The sequence below is a fragment of the Mus musculus genome, chromosome 14, assembly GCF_000001635.26.
Source record: "Mus musculus strain C57BL/6J chromosome 14, GRCm38.p6 C57BL/6J".
NCBI lineage: Eukaryota > Metazoa > Chordata > Mammalia > Rodentia > Muridae > Mus > Mus musculus.
In genome coordinates, this window is record NC_000080.6 from 52,944,880 (window position 1) to 52,964,961 (window position 20,082).

Sequence of the window (20,082 nt, forward strand, 5' to 3'; positions counted from 1 at the left end):
ATGTCTTATGAATGGCTACCCTCATTTTCCAGAAGGAAGTGGCTTTATGCAAGATAGAAAGATGGGGACGCATGATGGTGCATGGAGAAAAAGCTGGAAGGGAAGGGAAGCAAACCATCCTATAGCTGACCTTAACATAGACAAAATCTCTCTCCTTCTCAAAATACTGTCCCCAGGGAGAGTCAATGCATTTCCTTAAGACCTGGGCCTTTAAACTCAGGATGCTGAGTGAAGACCTTCCTATGTGGCCACAGGGGGGCAGTGCTGCTTCAGACAGCTTAAGCCTCTGGCTCTTCTGCCTACTCCTCAGAAAGCGGTGGTTTAAATTGCCTAAAATAAGTAAAGTCTTATCTCCTAAGTTGCCTAAATTAATTACAGATCAAATCCATGTATCTATCTAGTCCTTTACCTATATTATATCTGTTCATCCTTGGCCGATAGTGTTGATAAATAGGAATTTACAAGTGAACACTGTGAAGATGCACGCTATCCTTCAAGGCCACATTAACTTCTCTAATGTACATTTCTAAGGTTGTCACCCATATGTGGTCCCTCTCCTGCCTCACTGATATAACCTGTGCCTGGAATTATGTTACATGTCCTTCCCACTGGGAAATCTGCTCATCGCTGGAAGTCAGTTCAAACTTCTCCTCCATCAGGATCTGCTCTGGTCGGGAAGTAGTGTCCACACCCTCTCCTTCATCATTGTGTCTAGACACACAAGTGGCTTTGGTAGTCTTCAGATTTCTGTTCGAGTGCTGAGACTAGCTTAAAGACTGGAACTGTGCCTGTCGGGAAAGACACTGAAACACAACCCACACAGTAGGAAAGTTAAACACTCAACAAATGCATAGCACTTCTTCCTCATCCTTGTTTGATTTTTTTTTTATATTCAGTCACAGTCTTAAAATATCCAATGAAGACCTTAGAAATAGTCAGTAAACTTGTTTTAAATCACCCACTCTTTCTGGCAGTATCAGAGATCCCTGACCTATCCAGTAAGGACGAAGTTTCCATGTCAATATTGGCTTAATTTATCCAAGTTCTATGATTCACTTATGTGATATCTTCAGCAACTAGAACTTCCCATCAAATTCTGGAGGGTAACAAAGAACATTTTTAATGTCCTATAATGTTTGATAGGGGTCGCCAATGGCTCTACAGTAGCCAATAGCAGAGTTCTGGTTATTTTTGTCAAATTGAAGCCAAGTAGAGATACTCAGAAAGAGATAACCCCAGTGAAGGAGTTGCTCTCCTTAGATTGACCTGTGAACATGCTATGGAGGTATGTTCTTCATGCTTGATATAGGAGGGGCCATTCCTGGACAGGTGCTAGGCTCTCTGGTCGAGTCAACTGGAGAAGCCGAGAGTCCTAGTTCCAACAGTCCTAGTTCGTCCTTAGCAAGACCTTGGGTTTGGAATTCAGTACTGCCCCTTGTATTACACTATCTCTTTGAGTAAAAGTTAGATCACTGCCCTTCACAGGAATCTACCATCACCTAGGAAAAAAGAAGTTTCTGACCATAGTGGAAACCAGAATAGATGCTTAAAATTATAGCTGAGTTACACCTATTTACTATGGTTTAGGAAGCAGATCGGGCTGTGGTTTTAGAGTATTGCATTATTCATGAGATGGTTAGCTAGAACGGAACTCCCTAGTTAGAACCATGACTTGGGTGTGAAAGCCCTTGCCCTAGGAGTGAAAAGTTCTCACACCTGGCTTCTAAGACTATAGCTGACCTTAAATAGGGCTGACTTTGTCTCAATTATTTTATTGCCCAGTTCCTTCCGATCTTTGCGTTTTCATTCCTCTGTTCTGTGTAAGAATCATTAAGCATCCGATTACCTCATTTGTACCTTGCGGATATGTCACCCAACTTTTTTATTGTCTTCTGTATAAAAGTCTGAAGCTCGAATTGTAAATTACATTCAGATTCTATATACAACCTTTCCTGTGTGCATCTGTCTGTCATTCATCCACGCTTTGCCCACCCACGTCGAGAGACCCCTTTCCACGCAGACACAGGGACCCAGAGGGTCTGCGGCAGACAGGTGGGCCTGGGTTGTGTTAGAAATCAAGCTGAGTGGGCCATGGACTGAAAGCCATTGCTCCTCCATTTTCTCTGCTTCAGATCCTGCCCTAACCATCCTCAGTGCTGGGTTGTAATGTAGGACTGGTAAAATGTAATAACCACTTTGTTATTTTAGGTCAGAGTTTCATCACTGCAGCAGGAATTACATTACAGCAGGAATCTGTATTTAATACAGAAATTGATCCCAGGGACATGAGGGCGTTGCTGTGATGAATCTGACCATGCTGCCTTTTGGGAAGATTGTGGCAGTGTTTTGGAATTTAGACTTAGAAAGGCCATTAAGTACTCAGAATTTAATGAGCTCTTCTGCTGGGAGGTTAGAACATAAGAATGTTGTGAGACAATGTAGGCTTGGCTTGGGAAATATAAAAGAGAAGAAAAAACTCTACCAGAACTGTGGATTGGACACTTTGAATTAAGAATCTGTGCAAATGAAACCTCTACTTTATTGGGACCATTGATCCTGATTAGCTGGGGCTGAGAGTCAGCTGTAATGAATTTGGGATTAAATCAATTGAAGCAAATCTTCTTGGAATTATCTCCTAAGGTTCCATGCACAGAAACTGTGGTCTGGGAAGATCAGGGCTTCAACTGCAAAACCAACTTGGCCATGTGTAAGAGTCTCATGTATGATACAGGTTTTGCAGAGCAGAAGCTGCAGGACTGAAGGGAACGTGGGAGAAGCTAAGGCTAGGCACCAGGGATTTGCTTTGTCTGATTTAAATATACTCTGCTTCTTACCACTTGGAATAAAATGTTTGTAACTTGTTTTGGATTTTACAGGAAGACAGTAGTAGAGGACTTTAGATATTAAAAAGATTTTGAAAAAGTCTTTGAAATTTTTAAAAGACTGATTATTTAAAAGTTATATTTGTTTTATATTGTGATGCTAAAGTGAGAACTTGGGGATCAACAAGAAAGGAAAGATTATGTTTAATAATGTTGTTTTTATGTATCAGGTTGACAAGCGGTAAGTTGTGATGGATAAGTTTTGTCAACACTTATGTGTATGTCTATATGTGTGCTTTATTTATAATATAATGTCCTTCAATACCATCCATGCAATACATCTGTGTTCCTACAGATGTTGTGAGTTCATATTTTCTTGTGGATGAATATATTACTCTGTTGTTTTAGGTACAAGATTTTCTCCATTCATCAGTAGACAGGTGGTACATTGGTTGCACCTACATTTTGGCAATGGTTAATTGTGCTAAAATAAATGTGCATATACAGATATCTCTCTTTTATGATGACCTCAGCTCCCCTAGATAAATGCCCATATGTGGTATTAGCTGGATCATTGATCTTCCTTCCTTCCTTCCTTCCTTCCTTCCTTCCTTCCTTCCTTCCTTCCTTCCTTCCTTCCTTCCTTCCTTCCCCCCTATTTCTTGCTTCTTTTCTTTCATTCATTCAAAAATTCATACTGCTCTTCTTCTATATCAAGACATATTTCTACCAACAGTGTATAATGATAAAATTATAAGGAAGGGATTTCTGATTCTCATTTCCTATTTCAATGATACTAAGTTTGAACAGAGCAGGAAGTGCTTCCTATGTCAGAAAGAGCTTCAGACAAAGCATCTGTGAAGGGTGGAGCCTGCTCAGAGAGCTGAGGTGCCTGTGAAGTTGGAGTCAGTGTTCTGTGGGAGACAAAAGGCCACCTGAGTTCCCCCAAGCTTCAGTCTAGGAGGAATGGACAAGATCCTGACAGCATCGTTTTTACTCCTAGGCCTTCACCTAGCTGGTGAGTCATGAAGGAGAAACCTGAGAATGTGGGATTAATGTGGAGGCATGAGAGACTTGGGGCACCAGGCAAGTCATGATATCTAAGCAGGAAGTATATTCCTGGGAACCTAACAACAGTTGCTATTTCTCTACACAGGGGTGAGTGGCCAGCAGCAGGAGAAACGTGACCAGCAGCAGGTGAGACAAAGTCCCCAATCTCTGACAGTCTGGGAAGGAGAGACAGCAATTCTGAACTGCAGTTATGAGGACAGCACTTTTGACTACTTCCCATGGTACTGGCAGTTCCCTAGGGAAAGCCCTGCACTCCTGATAGCCATACGTCCAGTGTCCAATAAAAAGGAAGATGGACGATTCACAATCTTCTTCAATAAAAGGGAGAAAAAGCTCTCCTTGCACATCACAGACTCTCAGCCTGGAGACTCAGCTACCTACTTCTGTGCAGCAAGTGCACAGTGCTCTCTAGGCACCTGCAGCCCATACCCAAACCTGCAGCTGAGGCTCCAGCAAAGCCCTGCTGTGGGCTGAGCCTGGCAGAGATGCAGAGGAGTTTTCATTTGCAGCAGCAGGTGAAGGGTCACTCAGTGAGTGTAAGGATTAGACCATTGGGCCAGAGACAGACCAAGCTGGAGTCACAGCTCGCTTTCCCCAGTATCCCTTTGCAGCTGGAGTTTTACATCTATTTCCTTAACTAGTTTAGATGAATTGCTTTCCAGAGTGGTTGTAAAAATAGTTCTCTGTGTGATTGGATTGTGGCAACTGTACATTAGAGGCCCTATCTCCCTGCACTCTTGTCAAGAGCATTATGAATGTGTGGTTGTTACAGCCCAGCATTAGGAGACCTTGACTTTGACTTCTGGAATAGAAATCACACAGATTTTTCTTTTACCTTAATTTCCTCTGCTGACCAGGGAAGCAGTGATTAACATGACAACTGACCTCCCCTACTTCCTCTTGTTTTGCCTTTCACATCCTCCTCTACCTTCAAGAAATTCAAGTATGTAGAGCAGGAGATATTCACAAGGATGCAGTCACGTCTAAAATAATCAAATGACATCAGTGAACAAGGAAGAATTCAATTTCCTTATATAATGAAAATACATAACCCTCAGTAAAGAAATCACCTCACATGTGTATTTCATAGATGAATAAAATATAAAATAGATGTAAAATTACGATCATATAAAAAGCAGCTGCTGTCTTTATGGCCATCCACAGTGCACAGAATTGAAAAGGGGCCTCTCGTCACATAACACTTGGCAAGAGTTACTCATTTAGTACTATAGAAGCGCCAACCAGATTTCTAATGCAAAAACTTTAATTGTCTTTAAGTTTAAATATTTTCTTGCTACAGAGCTCATGGTTGTGGTAGCCCTAAACTACCTAGGAAGTCAAGTCAGGAGGAATGTTTGAGTCTAGGCTTGGGGATGTAGCCTGAACAATATGGTGGAACTCTGTCTCAGGAAAACAAAATGAGCAAGAGCACTGTGGAAGATATTTAATTTAAGAATGTGAAGCCTATAAGCTCTTTCTTGTCCACAGTGAGTAGATTTTTCAGTATCAAAAATGGGAAGTTACAAAGGAAAATAAAGTCAGTTGACATAGGAGATATACCTCAAAATACCAGTAGGCGATCTCCTTCAAAGTATTCTAACCTTGTCACATTTTAAACTAGAGTCAGAAATTGGAAATAGTATTTGTATCTGATTGGGATAGGGTTCATTGAATGCAAACACTAAGCTTAGAAGTCAGCAGGAGAGTAAAGGCATATTTAAGGGTGCAGAACAGAGAGTTTTGAAACTCTGGGTACCTCAAGACAGAACCCTGAGCTCCCTCGGGAATGAAAGGCTGGAAGTTATTTAAAGAGAGCTGAGAGACAGTTACGACAGGGTGATGGACAATAACATAATAATCAACACTTCGGTGTCTTCCTGTGGTGGGCAAGCAGAAATGTGCTTTTGGAGTCTGAGGTTTGACATAAGCTCCTTTCCAAGATGCATTTTTGGCATGCATTCAAGGCGGGGAATGTCTCCATGCCTTTGGTGTCTGAAGACAGAAATGTTATTTTGGGCAATGCTCACAAAGTCATGGTTTTGTGAGAGAAAGATCATTTAGAGAGGGGCTTTGTTTTTACTGAAAACTGTAGTAATAACTGTAGAACAGCATCAACTATGGCCATGCTCCTGCGACACTGAGTGGCATCACTGAACATCTGGATGCAGAAGCTCCTCACTCTCGTGCCTCTCCTTCTCCAGACTCTTGCCAAGCTTACCTCGGAGCTGTGCCATCGGATAAGCCTTTGTTGGAGCCACTGGCTCTCCAGGACCCAACCGGACAGTTCAGTCTCACAAATCTGTTTTGATTTTGTTTTTCTGTGGTGATGTTTTGTGGATGTGAATTCCCAGTGGTTTGGAGTAAGGAGGAAGGAAGGGTAAGGATTTCTGGTTTGTCTCTGCAGGGAAGCCAGGATTGGTGATCACGTTTCACCTTCAGTCAGACTGCAGTCAGAACAGTTGAAAGTTGAGTGTGAAAAAGTTTAACATAAAAACATAAAAACTAGGCCTTTAGGCCCAGGCTTGAGAATGTGCCCTTTGTGACTCAATGCTCCAAGGCATGCTAATCATAAAACAGAGAGTGGCATTCCTCCACCCACCCGCTTATTGGGTTCAGGGAGTGTTCGTTCAAAAAAAAGTCACCCTGACGGCTCCTGGAACCCGCTAGGCAAATGTGCTATTGTTAGAGGCTCACAGAAACTGTCTTGAGACATAACCACACAATTACCAGGTATTATTCCTTGTGACTCTTGTGACTTCCACTCTCTTGTGACTCTTAACTGGTATTTTTGGTATTTTCCAACAATGCCCTCCCCACCCCCTTGAGTTGTGGTTTTTACCTTTAAATACCCCCTTACCCAGCTACTTGGGGCGCCACGGTCCTCTAACCCTGTGTGGTGTACGAATGTGGGCCCCAGAGTGCACCTGGAATAAAAGTCCTCTTGTGGTTTGCAACAAGACTGTTTCTTGTGAGTGATTTGGGGTGTTCCCTCTCCTGAGTCAGAACGTGGGGGAGTCCTCACACTGTGAGTCTTCCAAGTGAACATAAGCAATAGCATAGGAACTCATGCTCTCTTCCCAACTTCCCTTTCCAGACCACCACCTTCCTGTTCTCGATCTCTCTCTCTCTCTCTCTCTCTCTCTCTCTCTCTCCCCCCCCTTTCAAAAAAAAAACAAAAAAACAAAATAAAACATAACCCACTCCAAACAACAAAAACGAAACCCACAAAATAAAAACCAAACCAACCAACCAAACATGCCAGTAAAATTTAAACATGCCAAAGAGTAAAACTGACCTGGCAGAAGTTACAGGAGGGGAAAAACTTGAATAAATATACTGTATGAACAAAAGTGTTGATTAAAAGGAAGAAGTTATTGCAATTGGTACCTGGTGCTGAAGAAAACCACTTTTCTTGATACAGTGGCATTGAGTATGTCAACCATGACAACACTGAGGTCTCCTAACTCCATTTTGCTTTGGTTTTCACAGTTCTCAGTCACATCTGCCTTGGCAACACACTGGTAATCTCTATAACCCTGCCCTTGATCCAGACATATTAATCAAAACAATTGATGTTTATTCTGACTAAATATGAACTAAAATAATTGAAGACAGTGTAAGACAAAAATGCTATGTTGTGCCTGAAATACCTACTCTGTTCTGTCAAAATGAAAGTTACAAAGTTACTAAGAGGCTAAATGAGCATTGGTATAACTTTGGTTTTTGTGCTTTTTACAAAAATGCTGTACGCCTGACCTTTGACACCAAGAGGCACTGAGACATTACCATTTTATTGGTCAGTGGCCAAAAAACCGAAAGCACTCTTATAACCTTGATTACCCTAATTAGCATGGTAGTATGCATACCAACCATACTCCAGGCTAGGACCCCTGCACAGGTGGAGTTCACTAACACGTAATAGAGCCCATGTACTCTCTCTGCTTTGTTTTGTTTGTCTGTCTTGTCTTGTTTTGTTGTGTTTTTTCTTTTTACTGTTTTTAATCTATTAGATTTTTTTAAAAAATAATTGTTTTGAGAGAGATCTCATGGACTTGGGTTAGGTAGGGGTGGGGAGGATTTGAGAGGTGTTGGGTTAGGGGAAAGAATATGACTAAAAATATTGCATGAAAAACTTGTCTTATGAAGCAATAAATAAAAATAAAAAGAATGACTACTGTTTTGTTCTGAGAAGGCCCCTCAGGACTTATTACAGATCACAGGTTGATTTATTAACTTTGATATTAAGATATTATTTTTATTTTAATTAAAACATATTTACCTCATTTTCACATTCTCTTTCATCCCTGAAACACCTTTTGTCACCTCCACCTCCAGCCTCACCTAAGCTTTCCAAAAATAACCTCAAATTCATGGCTACTTTTTCTATTATTCTTTTAGACACACACACACATATACACACACACACACACCTCAAGTGTGTGTGCACATGACTATATAAATATAACCTATTGAGTCTGGTGTTGCTTGTGTCCATCTGATTTCTGTGCTGACCACTTAGTACTGTAGTATTCATCAAGGGTTCTTCCCTGGGGGTGTCCATTTGTCTCTGTCAGCAGTACTTAGTCCTTTGTAGTTCTTTGTCTATGGATGGTGCCCCATGACATTTACCATATCTATTGGCACCATCACTGTTCAGGACTTGTTATGTAGTCTGTTGTGGTATCAACCAAGAGCTTGCTTCCCTGTCATTTCTAGCAGACAGTCTTGCAGCCGACTTCCTGGTCTTCTCTCTCTTACATTTTCTTGCTGCCTTCCTTTCTCTGGTGTTTTCTGAGCATTCAGTGCAGAAGTCTTGTTGCAGATGTATTTGAGGAGCTGACCATCCCATGATGGCTTGTTCTCTATATTTTGACCAGGGATGGTTTCCTATAACAGTCTCCATCTGCTGCAAAGGAAAACTTCCTTGAGAGTCAGGAGAACTACAATTACTCATAGGCATAAGGAGGAGTATTTAGACTATAGTTAAAAAAGGTTTCTGGTGTAGTAAGTGGCAAGAGTAGGTTCTCCTTTAAGACCCATAATGGCATGAGGTCTGAATAGTCATCTACCTTTTGATGCCAAGTCTGATTTCCCTCTTGTTGATTGGGCCATTAGTCCCACTAGAGAGGTGCTGGTTACAACCAAGTTATTACTGCCACCATTGCACCTTTGTAAGTACCTTACAGGGCTGTTCACTAATGTGGTTCATATGGATCACATCAAGATAGAACTATTGATGGCCTCCCTGCTTTGGCAACTGGAGTAGCACCTTCTGATATTATAAAAATTAGTGGTCAACTGTGAGATTTTCAGGTTAGATCCAGTTCAAGTCTTCCAAGTCCTATTGCCAATGTGCATGGTACCTTCAATAAGGGCTTACCTTCAATCTCTGGGATCCAAGGGCAAAAGGAATAGCCAGCACTCTTCCTAGAGCCTCTTGGATTCTCATGATCAACATATGGAAAGAAGTTTCTCATGCCTAGCATTTGGTTTCTTATTAGATGATCTGTCTCTTGACACCCTGAGTGGGATAACTTCATTACACACACACACACACACACACACACACACACACACACACACAGAGTAATCCAGGTAAACATGAAACAATAAGTATCTTTAAGAGCATTTTGAAAATCCTCATTGGTATTTATCTTCTCTCTCTCTCTCTTGCTCTCTCTCTCTCTCCTTCTGTATTGAACTTCTTCCCCACTTCTGAAATAAGAACACCATTATCCCAATTTTCCTGAATTAACTTTTTTTATTTTTTTCAATATTAAGCTCTATTATTTTTAAAAGATTTTATTTATTTATTTATTTATTTATTTATTTAATGTTAGTACCCACATCTGTGTGAGTATACAAAGACTTGTGAATATACAGGGTTAGTCACATCTGTGTGCATGTAAAGGCCAGTAGATTGTATTCAATACATCAAGGTTGGAGTCTGAGTTTTTGCAGGTCACTTAGCTTGTCAAATGGGTCCTGGGAGCTGAGCTTCTGTCTTTATCATTAGCAGCTAGTGCTTTTCCCTGTTGAGCTATCTCTCTACCAACCTTAAGCTTTATTTTCACTAGGAAGTATTGTCTGTCAATAAATCACAAGGAAAGACAAAGCAGCATTTAGAATGAGACTGATTGTCCAGCCCAGGACTCAAACCCAATGTACTCCAAAGACACATCTCAGAAGTTGGGGCTATGCAGGAGAAGAGCAGACACCTGCTATGTGGAGAAGGAGAGGAGGGGCAGAGGTGTACCATTCTGAGCTCCCCAGGCTGCTGTAGCTCCCATGGTCTCCTGCTAACTACAGAGACTGCAGTCTAGGGCATGTGCTCTCAGTAGTGAAATGGACAGAGGAGTATACCTCAGATACCAGACAGTAGTCCCTGATATACTTGCCTATAGGTCATTTGATCTTATAGAGAGGCCTGGAGCTCTTTCAGAGACCTTGTTTGTATTTATTCTTTCGATTGCCTCTTGGATTATTTTCATTCATTCATTCATTGTATTAACAACTGCAAGTGGAAGATGAAGAACTACATTCAAAATAGGATACAGCAGTACACAAAAATTCAACCACCAACTCACTTGGCATTAACATGTCCCTAAATGTAGACAGTTTATGAGTGTCATGGACATGTAATAGACTTGAGTCACAGAGAGACCTGCAAGCTTATTATGAGACCGTTTTGTAAATTGCAAATACACAGAATTTAACAAACGAGACTGAATACTTCATAGCAGTGGGATAGAAACTTCAAAGGCATGCAATAAGTATAGTGATCTGTGTGGACAGAACAGAACATATCTTCTGAATAAAACTTGATGTTAGACTTTTAAAACCTAAATAGTTTCTGTAGCAGTGGGTTTTAAAATTGGTATAACATCAGTCTGTCGATTCTCCCTCTCCCTCTCCCTCTCCCTCTCCCTCTCCCTCTCCCTCTCCCTCTCCCTCTCTCTCTCTCTCTCTCTCTCCCTCTCTCTCTCTCTCTTTCTGTTTCTTTGTCTCTGTTCATTTGTCTCTCTGTGGGCATGTGTGTGTATGAGTGTGTATGTATGTGTCTCTGTCTCTCTGTCCATCTGTCTGTCTGTGTATATGTGTGTTTATACTTGTGTGTGTGTGTGTGTGTGTGTGTGTGTGTGTGTGTATAAACTAGTGGTCAACATTGGGTACCCACCTCTATTGCTTTCTACTTTTATTGAATAATTGTTTGTTTGTTTGGTTGATTGATTGATTTCTTTGGTAGAGGCTTTTCCTGAGATTGAAGCCCACCAATTGTCTGACTAGTGAGATTCCAGGATTCCCTTATCTCTGTTTCTTAGTGCTTAGACTTCAGGTGCACCCATAGCAACTAGATTCAATGTGACTGCTGGAGATGACACTAGGCCCTCATGATTCATAGCAGACAACTGACACATTGAGCATCTAATTAGAATCTAAATATTATTATTTCATTCCTCTTCCTGTTTCACAGAATGTAAACAAATGGGGATCTTCTGAAATTCTGATGTACTATCCTTTGTTTGTGATTTAAAAATAAATTTGTTCATTGGAGAATTTAGATAGACCATCCCACTCACTAAGGGAGGAAGACTATTTCATATCTCAGTGTTTCATGGGGAAGTTCATGGGCTCCATGAGGAACTTATTATCTTTTATTAAGCTTAACTAGACAATAGAATAACGCCCATGTGTGTTAAAGCAACTAAGCCCTCAGCAGGCATGAACTTTCTGAGGCTCCTTTTTAAGTGTGGACTCTTGACTATTAAGAAAGTCAAGAAAGCAAGTCAAAGTCTGTGATGAGCTACACATTTAGTCTCTGCATATGGGACTTGTGGCCTATAATCACACACACACACACACACACACACACACACACACACACACACACGCACACACACACACGCACACTCACACACTCACACACAAACCATTTCCTGCTTGAGGTAATGTAATACACACAGGCAGTACATATATGCACACTGCCTGTCTCTCAGACACTGAGAGCTGAGCTGAGGCAGAGCAGACACACTCATGCAGAGGGACATGTGTCACATGCCTCCTCAGAGCCTGCTCTGTGTGCTGGTGGCCTTGGCTTTCTCTGGTATGAATGCATCATGTGTAACTAAGGATATCAAACATGGAGCATTGCTGGTCATATGGTAGTTCTTATAGACATGAGGGGGAAGAGGGACTGGAGAGAAGCCAGCACTCTGTATCTTTAGTGAGGTTTCTCTTTGGGTCTTAAGGTACCCAATTCCAACAGTGTTTTGTTTATACTATAAGAGGATAAACTTCTAATTCTTTCTTCTTATTACTCTGCAGGATGCAATGTGGCCCAGAGAGTGACTCAGGTCCAGCCAACAGGCAGCAGTCAGTGGGGAGAAGAAGTCACCCTGGACTGTTCATATGAGACAAGTGAATACTTCTACCGTATTTTTTGGTACAGGCAGCTTTTTAGTGGAGAGATGGTTTTCCTTATTTACCAACCTTCTTTTGACACTCAGAACCAGAGGAGCGGCCGCTACTCTGTAGTCTTCCAGAAATCATTCAAGTCCATCAGCCTTGTCATTTCAGCCTCACAGCCAGAGGATTCAGGGACGTACTTCTGCGCTCTCTCGGAACTGACACGGTGTTTGAAGTGATAGCACAAGCTGAACAAAAACTGGGGCTCCTTAAGCAGAGCCCCTCTGAGGGAGAGAGTCCAGCCGAGACGCACACCTGCACATCCTGAACAAGGAGACCCCAACTGTGGATGCTGCCTCTGTGGTCTGCATCAGAACTGTGTTTCTAAGTAAAACCTCAGTCCGTGCAGTTCAGAAACAGTTATGGTGAGCGGCTTTCTATAATACTTTGTCTTGAAACAGAGTTAAAAATAGACCACAGAGAACATGTGTAATGTTTTCTACAGTTGGGAACCTTGCATCATAATAATTTAAAGTTTCTCTTTAATTTGGCAACAGCACATACCTCAGATGAGGTATTTGGAATAGCAAAGAACATGGTTTCCTGGTAAAAGTCACACTCAGAGAAGGAGACCCAGCCTGAGTGAAGTCGTCAGAGACAGATTATAAGGATTTCACCTCATGAAATACTGGTGGTGACCAGGTTAGCCCCACAAATCTTTATCTTTGCATCTAGTACTGGTCCTGGGGTCAGCTTGACCAGCAGCTGGGAAGGACAGCTGCATGTGCACATCACCTGGCTGTATTGAGACTTGTAAGAATTCAGTGAAACTCAGAAAGCCAGTGGAATCTAGAAAGACAAACCCGAGTAAAGAAAAGCTATAGAATTGAGGAGTAGAATGTTAATGGTAAAGTGAGCTGGAATCTCCTTGACATCAAATGTTTATAGGACCTGAATCTGCAGCGCTATATATAAAAATAATTAAATATATCACACCTGTTTCTCAAGTCTTCCACAGTTGCTTTTTCCATGCCCATCCCCAAAACAGAGCAACATGGAGAAGGAAGTTCTGAGAAATGTGTTTCCAGGTACATTTTTAAAGATTATTTTTTATATTATGTGTGTATCCTTTTTGCCAGCATGTGTATGTGAGTGCTGGGTGTTAATCTGGTCCTCATGGAGGCCAGAAGGGGGTATTAGATTCTAGAAATGAGAGTTACTGAAGGGAAGGATTCACCATGTGAATGTCAGGAACTGAATCTGAGTCCTCTGCAAAAGCAGTGACTGCTTTTAACTAGCAACTCTATGGCCCCGCCCCTGTTTCTAGGTAATTTGCATAAACTGCATGATAAAAGAGGTAAATAGCTTCCATTCATCAACTAAAAGTCATAGGCTACCTGGGTGCTTTAACAATGAATACTATCCCTGTCTCCAAGAAACACCTTCTATAGCTAGGAACACCAAACAACAGCGATTAGCACATGAAGTCAATGAACTCTGTAAACAAGAGGCACAGCAAGTCTCATATCTGAAAAAGGAGACTTCAGACCACAGCTAGTCAGGAGAGAGCTACTACATAGCCACAAAGGGTAAGCCTTGGGCCTGTGAGTGCATGGAGCTTTAGTGTCCAGTTCAACAAAATAAACTCTGATTGATAGAAAATGTCACATGAGTCCCTAATTAGTAATGATCTTAGACTTCATTGCCTCACTGTGACTTTAGCAAGCCTTCCTAAGTTAACAACCAACCAAAATACCTTCAGAGCAAAGGGATCCTGCAAGTCCACCTCTCTGAATTTGGCAGGAGAATCCCAGGCAGGGCAGGGAAGGCAATATGCACTTAGAGAACTCACTAAATGCAAACAACAAAATATTGTTAACAGATGTAAAATTTATATTCTTTACTCTAAGAAGCAAAAGCCCTGATGCTTTATTAAAAAGCCTGATAAGTCAACAAGGGAAACAAATTTTAAAGAACATTTTAATGAAAAACTGTAACATCCTAAGAATTTGTTTGTAGTTCTCCTTTTTAAAGGTTCCTCAGTTGGACTTAATAGCATCTGCCTGCAGTTTTAAGTTACCTGTGTACCTGTGGCAGAGGATTGTCAGTTTGAAGCAACCCAATACAACAGCTACAACCTGCCTAAAACAAAACAATAACAAAGTTAAAAAGCTGGAGACTTTACTGGAAAATTGTTTTTGCAATGTGTAGTTTGTTAGGAAGCATCTAGGCGATTCTAAAAACTAGCAGGTGATCTTTTCTGAGATGGTTTCACCATGGACTATAAAATCACAATGGATGATCCCGTCTAGATAAGGCCAAAGGGAGGACACTTTAGGAAAGATTCCTGCTAGTGATATGCTTTTCCTGTTAAAAAATATATAAAACAGTCACTGGGTATTAGCCCACCGTTTGGGCAGATTTCTGCAGATCAACAAAGATGCACTGTCTTATGATGCTACATAGACAGATGATTTCTTAATTCTTAATGATGATTCTATAAGAATTCTTAAAATTAGACTAAAAATTATTAAACCTTTGATAATAGGACTGCCATTTAAGCCCTCTCTGATACAAAAATTGCAATTAGAACTCGGCTCGTAATCCCTTGTTATGAGTTAGTTGCTTCTGAGATAGAAAAGAGGCACTGACAACTTAGAACACATTCTAAGAGCTTGTAAAACAGTTAACCAACAGTTGTAAAAAGGAACCAATGATTTATTATGGGTGCAAGGACAGAAGATAAAATACTAGCTGAGTTTATCTATGCAAAACTGCAGTGTCATCTTAGATACAAAAATTATGATCTTTAGCTCTTCGTCAACCTGTAGAGCCAGGTAATTACTCTTAATGAAAATATATACAAACATCTCTGTTATTAACTTCTTACTCAATTTATGATTTGAATTTATGTTTGAACTTTTAGTGAACTTTTGTTTTTGTTTTTTTTTTTTTGTTGTTGTTGTTGTTGTTGTTTGTTTTTTTAAAGGGTGCTTGGAAAACCAAGTGATCTATTCTCCTCGAAAAGGCACAAAAAACTATTAACAATTACATTCCATGCCATTATTATATCAGAGCAGGAGAAGAAAGCAAGATTAAAAGGACAGCAGAGTAGAGTAACTTAGAAATTAAAAGGGAACTCAGAAATGAAGAGAGCAATACACAAAATGAAAAGATTTCTCTTCCTTTTGGGCCAGAGAAGAAGCTGTAGAGAGAGCAGAAAGAGTGGACAGGCTTCACAGCAAGGCAGGTTTAGTCTTACTAAAGAGGACAAGGGTTTTTTCCTCATAGACTTGGGTTTAATTCATTTAGCAATAAAATGGTAGAAGCTTTTTTTTCTCTATGCAATAAAGATTGGAGGTCACTTTTCATCCAGCATGGGCGAATTCTTTCTGCACTGGAGCTTGGTCTTTTACTCCATATGCATATGTAAGTGTGTGTGTGTGTAAATATGTAGTTATGAGGTAAGTATGTAGCAGGGCCCAACTGGAATGCATGAAGACACATGAGTTTGTATATGGTAGTATGTGAGTTTATGCATATTTGCTTGTGTAAAAGTTTTTCCTTAAGTGACTCTCTTCTCCTGGTTCAGTAAAAGTTTATTGCTCCAAACCTCCTCCTGCCTGACAAGGGAGAAGCCAGGCTTCTGGGCCAGTGAGAAAAAGGTTCTAGCAATTAATCCTTTACTTAATCCTCTGCTGTTAGGCTACTGGCGTTAATCATCCAAGCCAGCAGTTTTTAACTCATTCTTGCTCAGAACGAACAGGAAAGATTTTAGGATATTTTCTAGAAGTTATCAGCAAGTATAAAGTATAGTCAGAGAGCTAGAAGGCCAGAGACTATCGGTCTTTAAATCTACCTCTATGTCCAGCTCTGTGTCCTGTTTCAGCCCATTCCAGCCTGGGCAGTCTTCTGGCAATAGTTATTTCCTTTCTCTAAAGAAATAATAACTTCAGTCTCTTACACTGTGTTGAAATGGTCCTCTTTCCTCAGCACAAAAATCACACAGGAACAGCTCCTAATGTGTGGGTTCCAATTTTTCTTTTTTTCTTTTTGAGAACAGAGCAAGGTAGCTGGGTATCTCAGTAATGGTGACAACACTGGTTGTATCTGACCTAAGAGAATGGAGAAAAAGATGCTAACTATAAACACACATTACCCAAGGAACAACAGATCTAAAAACCATCAACTCACCTGTTAACAGTGTTGAATGCCTCAACTAGGCTCTTCTGTAGTCCTGTGCTGTTAAGTATAAGGAGCCTGAGGGAAAGCTTAGCCCAGAAGCACACAGGCCATGTTTCCCCACAAGGACCTCTGTCCCTGGTAACTGTCCCATCAAATCCCAACGTGCTGGGGCTCTGCACTTCCTGTAAATCCAACCACTTGTGAAGACTTTGGCTGAATCTTTAACATTTTCCTTCCCTGAGATACCATGCTCTAGCTTATTCCAAATATGGAAAAGTAAAATAATTTTTAAAAAACGTATTTATATCTTAAATTCTTTCATTTTTTTAAAAAAATAAATTCCAAACTATTGAACTTCTGAAAGAATGAGGTAGAGGGATATGGGTGGACAGGAAAGCATAAGTAGCCCCCTGAGAGGTTCCTAGAAGACACACAAAGAAGAGTGGCTGGGAAGTAAGGGTATGGATACCTAAACAGGACCCACAGAGGACAGAGGACTCAGAGGGCTATAAAAGGCTCAATCATATCGTTTTAGTAAACTCCCAGCCTTAGTGCATCTCCCATCCCTACCGAATAAAATTTTACTTTCTCATCCTCTGAGGCTCATGTGTCTTTTCCCTGACATTTAGTCCTTTTTCCCTGGCCCTCCTTCTAAGCCTCCTGGTTTTCTGTAGCCTGTGTTCTGTCACTCCATTATTTTCTGTTTCCTTTTTTTCCTGCCCTCCCTTAAGATCTGTGTTTTCCCACTCCTGGTCCTTTACTAGTTCATTGGTCAATGACATCGGTCCACTTAGGAGAAAAAAACATGCAGTGTTTGTTCTGACAAAGAAAAAATTTTTTGGACTGAATCTGCCACCAGAGGTCTAACTGAAGTTATTTGATATTTGAGCTGAGCTCCTGGCTGCCCTCTAGTGCTCAGGAGTTAATTTGGAAGAACACCTACTGGTAGCAATAGTTGTTATTGCTGATTTGAAATTAGAATTTTGTGACCAGCATGGCAGGGGGAGGATCCAGGAAGAAGGCTGTGGTATTTGATCTACAGCTATCAGATACAGTGGTGATTCACGTAGGAGTACCACGTACGACCCATCTATGTTCTGTGCTGGAGAGCAGAAGACTGCTTAAGATATGGGGCTTAGCCTTGTGGTCCAAGGTGGGGCGTTTTTCTTTGCTAGGTGAAATTTATGCCTATATTTTGACCTTTTTTGTACTGTAGAAATACCCTGAGATCTAGGAACAAGTCACTGATAGAGAGAAAGCTGCTGTAGGTAGCATGTCATAGTGAGCTTTTATTAGATATTTTCTTTATTTACATTTCAAATGTTATCCCCTTACCTCACTTCCCCTTCAAACCTCCCCCATCCTCTCCCCTCCCCCTGCTCATTAACCTACCACTCCCACTTACCTGTCCTCCCATTCCCCTACACTGGGGCACTGAGCCTTCACAAGGCCAAGGACCTCTTCTCCCATTGATGACCGACTAGGCCATCCTCTGCTACATATGCAGCTGAAGCCTTGAGTCCCTCCTTGTGTACTCTTTGGTTGGTGCTTTAGTCTCATGCAAATATATCACTGTTTGTTCATAGTTACCTCAGCACCATCCCTTGTTCCATCCATAGTCCTGCAGTGTTATCTCCCTCCAAATGTTCCCAGTCTGCATTTCTCTCTTTCTCATATATGTGCAACCTTACTGAATCCATTTTTGTATTGTCTATATGTACATGTGTTTAGGCCTGACAAGTTAGGATTGAAAAACCTATGTGAGAGCTTGTTCCTGGAGGAAACCGATCCTACCTCTATCTGCAGCTTTTATCACCTTATTCTTTGTATCTTGATCAATTGTGATATTTGTCCTATTTGAGGGGGGATGTTCATAACTTTGTCTTTGTAAATTGTCTTGATTGTTAATAATTGCCAGGAGGTCTAGTCCACTATGGGCCAGATCATCCTAGGCAGACGGTCCTAAATTGTATAAGAAATCTATGTGTATAAGATCACCTGCAAGCCAGAGAGTAAACAACATCCTTTGTTCGTGCTGTATCTCTTTGGCTGTAAAGTGCACTGCTTGGCCAGAGGTAATCCTGGATAAAATAGCAGGCAAAGCTGCTTTTAAGTTTCTGCACTGACTTTCCTCAGTGATGGACTATCATCTGGAACTATACGCTAAAATAAAGCTTTTTCTTTCTCAAGTTGTTGTTTTGTTTGCTTGCTTGTTTGTTTGTTTGTTTGTTTTGGTCAAGATATTAGCCATAGCAACAGATATCAATTCCAGTAAGTGTGGTCAATACTTATATCAGTATGGGCATGGGAAACCTACGAACATCTACACCTTCAAGAAAGATTGATTTGTCATTTGCTATTCCCAGAAGTTATCAACTGACAATAGTCCTCTGCATGGGGCATTTCCCTATTTATGTGGCATATTTGGCTGGCTTAGTCTCATGTAAGGAAATGCCATGTAAGAAATCACATATGCTATGAATTCATAACTATGACAGCCATGCCATGTCCAGAAAACAGCAATCCACAGCAGTCCTTCTTATCTCCTAGTTCTGAGATCTCTATCTTTCTATCTATCTGTCTCTCTCTCTCTCTGTCTCCCTCTCTCTGTCTCTCTCTGTCTCTGTCTCCCTCTCTCTCTAATCATCTAATTTTTCACAATATTTTGAGACAGTGTTTTTCTGTGTTGCCCTCGCTGCTTTGGAACTTACTTTGTAGATCAAGTTGACTTCAAACTCAGACTTGCCTGACTATGTCTCCCAGGGGCTGCAATTAAAGGTGTGTGCCACCACCGCTCTGATATGTGTTCTACCTCCTCTTCTTTAATGTTCCCTGAGCCTTGCCAGAGAGACTAATAAAAATGTCCCATTTAGGGTTGAACACTCACAGTTTTTTATTTTTTATTTTATTTTTTTTTATTTTTTAGTTCTTTGACCAAGTAAGTATTTCTGCACTGAATGCTGTCCACCACAAAAAGAAACTTCTATGAACAACGTTGACACCACTGACAGCCTATGGGCATAAACATAAACATTTTGTCCTAGTTTGTATCTCTGTTGCCATGTTAAAACATACTATCAAAAACCAAATTAGGGATGAAAGAGATTATTCTGTCTTGCCACTTATCAGCTGTCCTAGAAGGAATCTAAGGTAGAAACTCAAGGCAGGAATCTGGAGGCCACAACTGAAGCTGAGATCACAGAAAAATCTTGCTTTCTGACTTGATTTACTGGCCTACTCAGCATTCTTTTTTAGAAAGCCAGGACCACCTGTCCAAGGGAGAATTACCTGTAGTGGACTGGGCCTGCTCACAGACATTATTAATCAAGAAAGAGCTGCACAGATATGCTTACATGACATTCTGAGTGAAGAGATTCCTCAGTTAAAATTTCTTCTTCCCAAGTGACTGCAGATTGTGTCAAGTTGCCTAATGCAAATGCCACAGTTGAACACTTGTCAGTTTGACATATAAACACATCAGTACTAACTCATAACCATTCCTTTCTTGGTGATTTCTAGGATTTCATGTTAATATCACAATATAAAACTTAGCATACCTTTAAAATGCTCGGTCTTTACAATTCACACTTTACATTTT

The 20,082-nt window shown here is 40.8% G+C and overlaps 2 gene segments (V, D, J or C) and 1 further gene; all 3 read left to right on the forward strand.

Moving 5' to 3' along the window:
- The window catches only part of Tcra (T cell receptor alpha chain), a 1,796,232-nt gene that overhangs the window by 516,913 nt on the left and 1,259,237 nt on the right, over nt 1–20,082 (forward strand).
- Nucleotides 3,789–4,290, forward strand: Trav14d-2 (T cell receptor alpha variable 14D-2). The segment is given in 2 exon segments: nt 3,789–3,840; nt 3,979–4,290. Coding segments are annotated over 2 exon segments (364 nt in total).
- Nucleotides 11,949–12,521, forward strand: Trav15d-2-dv6d-2 (T cell receptor alpha variable 15D-2-DV6D-2). The segment is given in 2 exon segments: nt 11,949–11,997; nt 12,229–12,521. Coding segments are annotated over 2 exon segments (342 nt in total).